This window comes from Podarcis filfolensis (genome assembly GCF_964270895.1).
Source record: "Podarcis filfolensis genome assembly, chromosome: 1".
NCBI lineage: Eukaryota > Metazoa > Chordata > Lepidosauria > Squamata > Lacertidae > Podarcis > Podarcis filfolensis.
Window position 1 is genome coordinate 61,049,537 of NC_139604.1, and position 12,216 is coordinate 61,061,752.

Consider the following 12,216-nt stretch of genomic DNA (forward strand, 5'->3'; position numbering starts at 1 on the left):
TCTGTCAGGTTTTATAGTCATACCTTGAGTTGAATACGCTTCGGGTTGAGCGCGTTTGAGTTGCGCTCCACAGCAACCCGGAAGTAACGGAGCGCATTACTTCCAGGTTTCGCCGCTCGCGCATGTGCAGACGCTCAAAATGATGTCGCACACATGCGCAGAAGTGGCAAAACACGACCTGCGCACGTGCAGACGTGTCTTGCGTTCCATTTGGGATGCGAACGGGGCTCCGGAATGGATCCCGTTCTCATCCCGAGGTACCACTGTACTGAGCTGGGATGCCTGCATTGCAGGAAGTTGGACTAGATGGCACTTGAGGTCCCTTCCAATTCTACAGTTCTATGACTCTAAAACCCAAAACCCATAAAATAAAACAATCTGAATCTGTTAATCCATAATAAAAATACTAAAATAGTATTTCAATATGCACTTAGTTTTTAGGCTGTCTGATGTGCTCTGTGCCTTCCCTTGATGTGAGTAATTGCTCCAGATTTACTGCAATTAATCACTGGGAATCCTTGTGTTTAAATATTCCTTTTGTACTCAACACAATAGGAGAGGTTTGTCATAATCCCAGTGGCTTGTTCTCTTTCTATCTTGAGTAGCTACATTGTCTGCCAAGACTCCTCTTATACATTTTCATGGATGTGCATTCCCAATCCTATATTGCTGTGACATATTGCTTTGCACAAATGGGAAATGCTATTAATTTTAGGAACTCTGGAAGAGCAAGGAACTAAAGGAGTTATTGCAGGGAGTATATATTAATCAAATTTCAAGAAAGGTAGTGCAAAAAAATCAATAACCTATTCAACATAGCCCATGGGGGGCCAGAATAAGGAACCCCTTTAAAATATATGGTGGCTGTAATAAGACATTCAATTACTCAAGAAACTAATTCTGAAAACAAAAACAAGAGCCCAGTTTTGAAATACTGTAAATTATAATGGATTTCTCTGTTAGTGCAATAGATTTGATCCTTTACAAAGTAGTAAATAAACATCCACCTTAGAAGATTTTATCTGGAGGGATTTGAGAGGCAAGAAGGCACAGCAGCAAATCTCCCAATCACTAGGGACAAGAGACTAGCACCACCACCACCCTTTTTCCCCCGTGTGGACAACATAGTTACAAATAATTTTGATCACACCTTTCCTTTTATTGTTCCACAAGATGGTACTGGGATACTTTGAAGTTCAAGTATCCAACCAAGCTTTTTTTTTAGTTCAGAATTGTCACATCCCAAGTAGTGATGAGTGTTCCCTTGCCTGCCACTGACTTCCAGTGCTTTCAGAACAAGCTACAGTTATTTCCCCCCAAATGAGAAAATCACTCCCCTTACTCACACCTCGTTGTGGTTGCGAGTGAAGTGGGGTTCACTCCCTCCACTCCTCCATGAGCCTCTAAGGCCTCTCGCCACGTCCTGCCCGTGAGCCTGCAGGTTTCATGGATGCAGCAAGTTAGATGAAGACTATTTTGAAGCCGCAGCAGGAATATCTCAGAATGGTGAATGAATTCAAGTGCCCGGGCTGCACAGTGCTGTAGGCTGTATTTCAGGTTTGCAGACTGGAGTGTGTGAGAGAAGCCTGAACTCCTCCAGCGAACATTTTGCCTGCTTAGCCAGAACTGTAAATCGCTCACCTTCACGAGGCACTAAAATGCTCATCCACATGCTGGGAAGGTACGATGGGAGAGATACAAATCAAAGTTTAGTACTCTGCTACTTGGAGAAAAGTTTGCTGGCTGCAATCTCAGCTCCCAGATCATGAATATCTCTATTACTAACTGTCAAAGACAATTTCAAGGCAGAGTATATGCAACTCTGAAGCCACTCATCTTTACAAAAATGGTTTCATTGCTGTAACCATTTCATTTGCTGTTCTTTATTTTTTTCTAGTGATAATAGCATACTTGAAAAGTAATATCATTGCACTTTGGTGTGCTGGCAATCCAGTGTTTGATGACAATCCATTTGCTGAGTCATGGGTTTTTTATTATTAAATACCAAGCAGAAGAAATTAAGAAAAGAAATAGTTTTTCTGCTGGGTTTCCTCTACCACCACTATCACATTGACATAAATGTTAGTTCTTTCTCATTTTCCTTATGAAATGCAGAGATCTCCACCAATAACGCTTTCTTGGGCTTTCATTTATACCTAACATAGGGTTAACTTAGTGGTTCTGTGCAGTGTGGACTGGATTCTCCACCCTCTGGTGGGAATGTTTCCTCCCCTGAATCTCTAAGGCCAGTGAAAAGAGCAATTCAGAACTATTAGGATTCTGGCAGTGCTACTTATACAACTCCTGATGTAGGCAGGCTTCTTTTTCTTGCCCCCTTTTTTGCAGTGGTTGAACCCACCAACTATCTGATGAGGAGGTGCATTTCTGGAAGGAAATGGTTCTGTCACCCACCTGACCCCTGTGCTATGATCAGTGAGTGAGTGCCATGCTTTGATGTCACAGTGGACCTGGGAAGACATGGGGACGCTTCTGGCTGCCACTAGCTTTAACTGTCTTAGACTAGGTGTCTAAATGCTAGGGGGCCTTTGGGAGACCTTACAATTGTAAGGTCAATTACAAAAAAATTTAATAAGAAATTAAGAAAGTGCTGCAAGAGAATTGCACTGAATATTCTATGATGACGGGATACCTATTGAAGTCCATTGGTTCCCCATCTGATTTGCCAGTGTCCTTGTGGCTTCTAAGCCCTTGCATGTCCTCCTTGTCCAATGGGCTTTTCCCCTCTTTCTTTTTTTTCAGTTCAGATGCTGTGGAGTGTCAAACTTCACTGACTGGTTTGAAGTGTACAATACCACACGAGTGCCAGATTCATGCTGCTTGGAATTCAGTGAAAACTGTGGTCTTCATTCCCCAGGGACCTGGTGGAAAGCTGTGAGTAGCTGTCAAAACTTAATTCTTATTTTAACCAAGCTGACCTAGAATTGTAAAAGGAAAAAGGGCTTGGGCTTGCATAGTTGCCAGATGCTATTGTTTCATGATCTAGCATGTGTCAAAAAGGCTGCAATGACACATTCACCATGAATTTGTATGATTATTTGACAAACACCAAAGAAAAGTCTTTGCTGACAAGATGTAAAATAAACAGCTCACCTTAAAGCACCAACAGAGAAAGAGCATGAGCTTAAGGCTAGAGCGTGTTGTTAGAGTAAGATCTAAGTGACCTTTGCAGAACAAGTTCTGGTGGTATAGTCAACACATGCAGGTTTCCATTATGGGTGTGAGCTAGCCTACAAAGGAAAACCCCCCACAATATATTTTCTAGGAAATATTTCTGCAGGACCAGTGTATTATGGCACCCAACTAGGAGTACAAGTGGTTGACATGTCCCGGGTATAGATAAGAGTGTTGTATTTGGAAGGACAATGCCAAAAAACTTGCTGGGTGATCTTAAGCTAGTGTCTTCCCCAGTTTATGTCACAGGACTTTTCCAAGGATCCAAACCCATTAACTATTTTAATTATGTGCTGGTTCAACAAATCCTACTATGCAACTGTTAGCGCCCATGTTTGATATACCAAAAGCAGAGCCAGGGGGTCACCAAATGTAATGTTATCTCTCTACTGTACAGTTGCTATGAAGCCAATAAAAGCTGCTCTATCAATGGAAATATTTTTGTTCGAGCAGTAATTGCCTTATAGTTGCCTTTGCACAACCCACCATTGCACTTGTGCTTGAAGCAGAAAGGTGTACAGTTGAATTTAGAAATGTAGGTATTTGACTCACATTGGGTAAAGCGGGGGTTCAAAAGAACTTGCTCCTTATTACCGCATCTTGCACGCAGCATGCATCCATTTCTTCTTCAGATGTATAATGTTTGAACCGTTAACACCACACTTCATTGTAAGCGAGCCTCCTACCCCCGGGGTATTGCACTTCCAGTGAATGCTGAAATAGAGCAAACTGCTTAATCTTGAAATGTCAGTCTTGTCATTGCTACTTGTGTCTTTTGACTCCCCACACACCAAAAATTCATGTTTCTCAGTAAATAAGCATTCTCATGGTCTTTATTTTTCCCCTCTCTCTCTCTCTTTAAAGCCTTGTTATGAAACAGTGAAAATATGGCTCCAGGAAAACCTGTTAGCTGTGGGAATTTTTGGACTGTGTACAGCTTTGGTTCAGGTAAAATTTTAACTTATTGCTGGGGTGCTTTCTGTTGGTTCCTACATGCAAGGGCAGTGAAGGGTTTAAATGTCCCTCGGCTTTTCTCTCACAGAAGTATTAGTCCAATATTGACTGTCAGACCCATAATAGGAGGGCTCCTCCAGCAAAAATTGTACACATGTGTGAGAGAGAGACATGTCTCTCCAACTGCTGTCCTCCATTAAATTTGGAGGCCTATTTCGATGATTTTCCCTTTACTGCTGCAGTCATTTCCCCTTCCATCGCTTGGGGAACCCAGTGTGTGGAAGGGGACTGCACCTCCCGGGTCTGTACTTAGCATCTAACCATAGACCACAGGAACCTGGAAAGAGAGAATTTCCTTGTTAACAAGGCTGGCAGGGACTGTGATTGTAATGGTTATAGGGGTTGCTCTTGCGTAAGTTACCGCCACTCCTGGCTAGGTTACCTGGTTGAACCCTTTCTGTCTGGACAGCCCTTCACTTCGTGGCTGTTTCAGTCGCTGGCAGAATCCGTCAGTGGGCGTTTCTTGAACTTCTTCCAGCAAAGAAGTTCTTTGACGCCAAGTCTCCTCCTACTCTCCCTGCACGGAAGTCTTCTGCGCAGGGAGGGCGTGGGCAGCGGAGCACCCGTGCTCTCTCCGCTGGTCTCCGGTGAAGAGTCCTGGAGCCTCCTCTCCGATTCTCCCATCTGCCCCCCCTTCTCCACTGGTGTTACGCTGATTTCCTTCCCCAGCAGATGGGCTGCCTCTCTGCCTGCTGGGACCCTCTCCAGCATCCCTCTGGAGCCTTCCCTCCGCCTCTGGCTCCGATGGCAGTTCCCTGACAGTGATGTTGGCTGGGGACGCTGCCAGGAGACACAGTTCCCCTTCCGGGAGTAGGACTAATGTCTTACATCTCTTAAGGGCAGCCTTTAATCCTGCAGATTGCATGCAGTTAGTTTGCTTATCTTCTATTAACATGAATGATGTTTATGCTCCTTTTCCGGCATGAGCTCTGAAGCTCCCATTCATGTCAGTGGGGAGAATTTGTGAGCAGCTGCTGTGTGATTTGGGTCATTGTGTATAGCATTCCCTACTTTAGCCAATGTGTTACCACAGTCTCCTTTTAGCTCACCATGATTCTAGATTAATTTGTCTACAAGCAAGTGCACTGAACAGCACCTCTTTCCCTATTGGACACTGGAATCCCTAAGACAGGAGGTGGGGCAACTTGTGACGGTCCAGATGTTGTTGGACTTTAGCTCCCATTCATCCTAGCCAGTAGTCGGAAATGATGGCAGTTGCAATCTAGCGACATATAGTCTCCATGCCCTTGGACAAGAAGGCCCTCCTAAAAGAATCAACAGCTCTACCTTTTTGGAGTGTTTCATGTGGCCATAAGCCAAGCACATTCCGGAATGCCATTTTGTTTGGCACCGGCATTGTTTATAGGGCCCTTGGAAGCTTTTCTTTAGTTACTATGTAGTATTCCCCATGTTAAACATATTATGTGCCAAGAGTCAACACTAAAAGATACACATTAAATATAGTATAGGTAATAGACCACTTGTTGAGTTGCATGTTGTTTAATCTTGATATGCCTTTTGTACCTACAGATTCTTGGACTGACATTTGCAATGACCATGTACTGTCAGGTTGTCAAGGCAGATACCTACTGTGCATAGAAATGATAGTCAATGTCTGTCAGCCATGGCTCACCTCTCTACAAGACAAAAGAGGACTCTTCTTCATGCTCATACTTTTTTTTCTATGTAAAATAAACTGTGTATAATCTTCTCTGGAAATTTTGTGACTCACCTTAGTTTGTCACCATCGGAACTCAGACTTGCTTGGACAAAGGAAACTACTAAGTAACAAGAAAGAAAGAAAAAATGTTCCCCTTTGGCACAGACTGGCAAGTGGGAAGAGGCGGCTGCTTTCATTTTCCTGGAGGCTGCTGGCAAATAGAAGTTTTCCTGCGTGGAAATAGAGAATCAAGTTGTAGCAACACAAGTGCAGAGGATGTGGAGGTTCCATTTAACTGGAGTTTGTCTTTAACAACAGCCAGTGTGGCGGATCCAGGAAGTATGCTTCTGAACTCCAGATTTTACCATGGAGTGAAATGGCTCCAGGAAACTTTTCTACTTAAGGAAGTGGTTTCAGTTTTGTGGCCTCTGAAGTCAGCTCAGACAGGATCTACCCTGGCCTACATTGTAGGTGATCTGTAAGCAGAAATTGGGTCCTGTCTTGCAGACTAAATCACTAGTGGTACACACATGATGTGTGAAAATTTATACAACATATGTGGATTCATACACTCTGAGCAGTTTAAAGAAAAGTAGTCTAGCAGCTGCCTAAATAAGTAGGGAAGGGTTCTATCCTGTTCTATATTCAATGGGACCATGCATTCATTCAAAAGGAAATAGTAGATGATTATTTCTTGGAAAGGACATTTTGGCCATTGGAAAACACAACAAGAAGCAAGGAGTTGTCTTTCTGTCACTGTCCTCTGGATTTTCTTTTAAATGTCATTCCAGTTTCAACTTATATTGTGTTTCCAGGCTTGAAGTACAACAAAGAGCTTTAAGCGACTTGTCACTAATATGCCATTTCATTAATTTGCTCCCTACTTATTTCATCTTCAACTAGGATAGGCTTACCAGGCATCAGAACAATCCATTAATATACACTTGTTTGAGTTGGGTTTTTTTGACCTTGTACCTCTATTAAAAGAACTAAATCAAATTATCTCTAGGAAGAGTAAGGACGTTTGCATAATTTTCCTGCTAACATAGGTAGCCCTAGTAATGGCTTTGAATTGCCAAGAAAGAGGTGAAACTTTACATAGGCATTTCCCTGTTTCTTTTGCAAGCTTCTTGTACATCCCTATAACCTTTTGCCTGATATAGTATAGGCTATAGAGCCAGAATTTTGCTGCACGCCACCCCCAATCTCTGAGCATTGCAAGATTCCAGGCACTGGCACAACAGAGACTGTGGTGTCTTTATGATATATGGTTTATTAACACATACATGTAGCCTGAGCCTATGATGGAGGGGCTCACAGCATTAACAGCCAAACAGGGTCTATGTTTCTCCCATAGCCACAGCTTTGGATTGAAACATTGCTCTCCCTCTCTCTGCAGCTTGCTGCTTCACTTCTAGGTCATATCACTCCCACTTTTAACTCTAAACTCTGGCTTTGTCCTTCTAACTAACAGCAAGCTGAGAGAGGGGCTCCATCTATTTGTCATCTTGCACACCTCTTAACGGTCCACCACCTAGGCGAGCACCTCAACACAGAAAGCTAGCCTAGATCCAGGGGGTTGAAGGATCTCGCATAGAGCCTACTTCCCCCACCCTCCCAAACTCATAACAATATTCTCTTACCTTCTTACCAGCAAACATGTGGACCTAGGTACTAGTGTGGCATGTCAGGTCCTCTCTATGCTGGCAAACTGCAGTGTGTAATCTGTGAGCAAAAAAAGATAGTGATCAGTTCAGCTTGCCATTATAAAGAACATATTAACATGTGACTCAAGCATTTTAGTATGTAAGCAAGCATCAAGAGAAACACTGTGCTAGTAAATCTTAGTTAATACTATGTCTGCTCTAGTCACACAACAAAGCCAGCATGTAAACCCTATTTTTACAAGCTAGGGAGCCATTACACGTACAGTTACCCTTCCTGATTTTCTCCCCCTTGAACAGCTGAGGGGAGTTAACCTGCCCTTCCCATTCTCCCCACCTTCAGATTCAGCTGCTCCTTTGTGCTTGCCATTCTGCCTGTTAATATGCAGTCCTGGATTGGAGTATATAGGAATATGCAGATTAATTCCCACTATTTATAAATCTGGAAAATCTCATCAGATGAGTTAAACTCAAGTGATATCATAGCTTTAAATATTTTCTTTTGAGCAACTCTTTGGCTGCAAAGAGTCACTCAGTAGAGTTAATAAAATATAAAAAGCTAAATATGCCATTGGGTGTTAACAGTCAGGAGTTTATGTATCACAGGTAGGACTCACAGAAACCCATCTGAATTCTGGAGAGCTGCCACCAGTCAATAGACAGTAGTGCACTAGATGGGTCAATGGTCTGACTCAGGAACATAGAAAGGTTGCCTTCTACTATGAGTCGTGGACACCACAAAAGATTTGGGAGGGGGGAAGCATGTAGTCTCAGCACCCACCCAAGAACTATGACATCTTGTGAAGATCTGGAAACGTAACGGCAATATTGAGAGAGTCTAGAGCCTTCAGCTATTGCTGACATCACAGTTAGGCTATAGCACAATTATACATGAATTGCAGGTGTGGGTTTAAGGGCCCATGGTCTATAATCTTTTGCATCAAAGATGAAAGTATATCCTGCCATATGAGCAAAGAGCCAGAGGCAAGTTGAGAAGCAGGCAACTATGGGAAACAAACAAAGTGTGCAATAAAAACTAGGAAGTAAATTTCCCACCATGCATCCGAATCGTTCTCACTACCCCTCATCCTTAGTGTAACTTGTGCAAGCTTTTAATAATGATGTCCTCAAGCAATAGCATCTCTCTCTCTGGCATCTGCTTCCTTTCCCCACCTTTTTCTTACATATGAACAGATTGCAACTTGGGAGTTCCCGTGCTGTTAGTTGTTGTCATGGTTCATTACCGCTGTTGTATTCACAAGCATGCCTATTGATAGCTTGTGGATTTGCAGAATAATGGAGTGATGGGATACATTAATAAAACATTGGTTCCAAAAAGATTAAAGACAGATGAAATCTATTTATGGAGGTCCCCATCATTAAAAATTAACACAGCAGTCCTGGTGGCTCAGCGGATAAAAGCACAGAAGTTGTGCTGTAGAGGTGAATGGGACAGGATGTTCCCACAAGAGGTCTTAAATTAATCCTTTCGTAGTATTGCCTCCAAAGAGGAGGGAACTACTATTGGGGGGAAGGAAAAAAAGTTGCATTTTTGGTGCTCTCTCTGGAAACTGCAGTTCTGCTGAATGGATGCTGCAGTACCAGTGTGCCGTGTGGAAATTTAGATGAGCAGCCCTGCTGCTCTTTCCAGTGAATCCTTTCCATCTATCACTGAGATTTCTCTACCAGCAACAAACCATGCAAACAGCAATATCCATAGGGCCGTGCTACATTTAAGCAGCAGCGATCTGTCAGCAAAACTCATTATCTTGTCCAGAGTGGATTCTGATGCCCTTCGGTATAAGGCTTAAAGGGGTCCTCTGCTAGGCCTTATGAAATGAATAGAGAAGTCAGAGTTACAAATGCACACATCTTTGTCCTATTGTGTGCAACCAATGGACTTGTTTCCAAGCTGCTGATGAGATATGTTCCAGAGCATGCAAACCCACACAGCGTATTTCACTTTAAAACCAAAGGAACTAAAACTGACCAGTTGAAGGTTGAGCCCAGTTGTGAAATCATCTCTTTAGAAGCAGCTTTCTGGACACAACACTGCCAACCTTGGTGCTAAGGCAAACAGCGGCTGCATGTAATGCCAGAAACAATGCAGACACTGCAGTTCGAGGGGAAAGGATTTCATCCAACACCAGCCATCAAAGGGAGGAATCTGCGGCTAAGCTACAGCTTACACATCCTGCAACCAACTCTTGCCATAATCTCTCACCTGCTGTGTTCTATTAGCCAGCCACTCTAGTCCTCGATTTTTTTGAGAGGAGGAAAAGGAGTTCACTTCTGACTAAGCCACTCCCTTGCTCCTGAATCCACAATAAGCAACACCCACAAAAGATTTTTTAACAACTTTCCCTGTGCACATGCCCCACACAACTAGTTTGTTAGCCAGGCACGCATTCAGAGCAGCATGAAAGAAGCCAGTGCCGCTGTTTTTCTATGTCATGATAAGCACAGGGCTTTTAAATGTACAACATGACCAAAGCCATTTAGGGTTCAGGTGTTGAGCCTGTCCCTAAATATATGGGTTTGGGTCCTTGGTGCTTCATTTCTTGTTTATGGCCCAAGGCCTTATTGTAATCCTATCAAAGTCAATGCAAATTAGGATGTGGGTTTACATTTCCGTCTATCATTTGTTGGGACTGTGTTGTCTTGTGTCTACTATGAATATACCTGATGCAGTGTGTGCTTTAAATATACTGTAAAAATAACTATTGATAGCTGCCCAGTTTTGTTAACTGTCCGGGGGGCGGGGGGAGAAGGAGTACCCTACCACACAGAATTAATGATCGATTACTGATCTATAAATAGATCTATGACACTTATTTCATCTTTTCTTTTAATTGTACTGCTGTTTGGCCACAGCGACAAAAGTGAATTTGCCATACATGCTATGGATGGATATGCACCTTATAAATAGGAAGAGGCTTGTTAGGAAGATAGTGCAATGTTGTCTCAGAGGTTCTCGGGCAGAGGCCTGTTGTGGTTAAAGCTTTCTGTATATAACAGGACAGGATTCTGCAGGTGAAAAAAGTACTGCTGTCACCCTTGGTTCACAAGGTTGTGCTCTAACTATGGCACCAAAATGAAGGGGGGAGGCTTACTCCCAAGTAACAGGGCAGAGGAGCAGCCTTAGACACTTGAAGGCCATTTTGCAAAACAAGTGGGGCAGAGCTGAGTTTGAAACTTGAGTGTACACTGGCAAAACGTCTAGGCTAGACATCAAACAATGGCACATGCATTTCCCCCTACCTTAAAAAGAAAGAATAGCAGAGAAACCGTGGGGTAGAGGGTGGAAGGGATCTGTTAACCCTTTCCTCCCCAGTCATTTTGTTTCTCTCAAAATTGCCGTTCCTCAGCTGCTCTTTGTCTCACAGGCGAAACTATGGATTTACTATTATGGAAAGAAAAGCACCTTCAAGAGCCAAGACCAAGCAGAAAAAAGCTGCTTGAGGAAGACCCCCTCCTCCCAGCTATTCTTCCATTCAAACTCATAGTCTCTTGAGGCTCTTTTGTTTTTTTTAAAAAGGGGGGTGGGGGAGGCAGGCAAAAGATGCATGTGACTCCCGGTCTCAGCCGGTTTAGCCCAGAAAATTACAGCAACCCCTGTTTTTGCATTTTTAGATGTGCACTTAAAATATCTCATGTGGATACCTGAAAATGTAATGTGCAAAGAGGCCCATGTGTCCAATTGATGATGTGAGAGATTTGAGCTCATTGGAGCCTACACCCAACACTTTTGTAAATGTTGCCCTCCATTTTGCAAAACATTTTCAACTCGTATGTAGCTTTCTTTCATTTCAGGTTCCATTTTGAATATAAATTCTTTCCAGTGTTACCTGTTCCTGATCATTGTAGCTTTCCTTGGGTTTCTTGGATAGTCTTGCTGCAACAAAAAGGAATGGTATATTTTCATGCACCTCATAGGAAGGGGGGAAAGCTATACATTATTTTTTAAAAACTTATTAAATATTCTTTAAAGTTTACAGTGGAATGTGTTTTGTATTCTCTAATACCTATGTATAAAATTATAATATATGCTGTCATACCTAAAATCACTTTCAAGTTTTATTTACGTGGAAAAAAAATATATGGCACATTTCTCTATTCACAAGTTTTAATTCCAATTTTTTGCATGCATGGAGGAAGTGGGGAATGGGGGCTAGAAAGAAAAATGGTATGTACAAGGACAGTACTTCATGATATAGAAAACCTGTGGTTCAATTTTATTACTACAACTCTCTATCTCTGTGTGCATATATATGCAATCTGACCTACTATTGCAGAAAGGAAAATACAATGACATGACTCTATTAAGGATTTGTTAACACCCCATGCATACAACTGTTTTATAGTTCACCTGCCCACACCTAGTGCTGGCATTAGTATGGTACATTTGCCATATTGTAGATGCATGGTTTCAACTAAGATAATAATGATTTTAATATGATTCCCAATGAGCATTTCACAAAGTTATAATATACTTAAACATGCTGGTGTTTGAAAGAAGGTCCTGATTTGGTTTCCCATCCAAACACAAAACCATCAAGCAAAATGTTAGGTAATAATGATTCACTATCATCATTATTTGTTTGTTTTATTTGCTTCCTTTTTGTCAAGGCACCTAAGGCAGTTTAAAATTAAACCCTAAAACAAATACATTCTATAAAACCAAGA

At 42.3% G+C, this 12,216-nt stretch overlaps 1 protein-coding gene across 11 annotated transcripts in view; it reads left to right on the top strand.

The window, feature by feature from the left end:
- The window catches only part of TSPAN4 (tetraspanin 4), a 500,953-nt gene extending 489,428 nt beyond the window's left edge, over positions 1 to 11,525 (top strand). For all 11 annotated transcript variants that reach the window (XM_083587764.1, XM_083587762.1, XM_083587759.1 and 8 more), the window contains 3 exons: positions 2,761 to 2,892; positions 4,057 to 4,140; positions 5,737 to 11,525. In XM_083587764.1, coding sequence (XP_083443890.1) covers positions 2,761 to 2,892; positions 4,057 to 4,140; positions 5,737 to 5,805 — 285 coding nt within the window. In that variant the 3' untranslated portion in view covers positions 5,806 to 11,525. The remainder of the gene's footprint in view (positions 1 to 2,760; positions 2,893 to 4,056; positions 4,141 to 5,736) is intronic.
- The last annotated feature ends 691 nt before the right edge of the window (positions 11,526 to 12,216 follow it).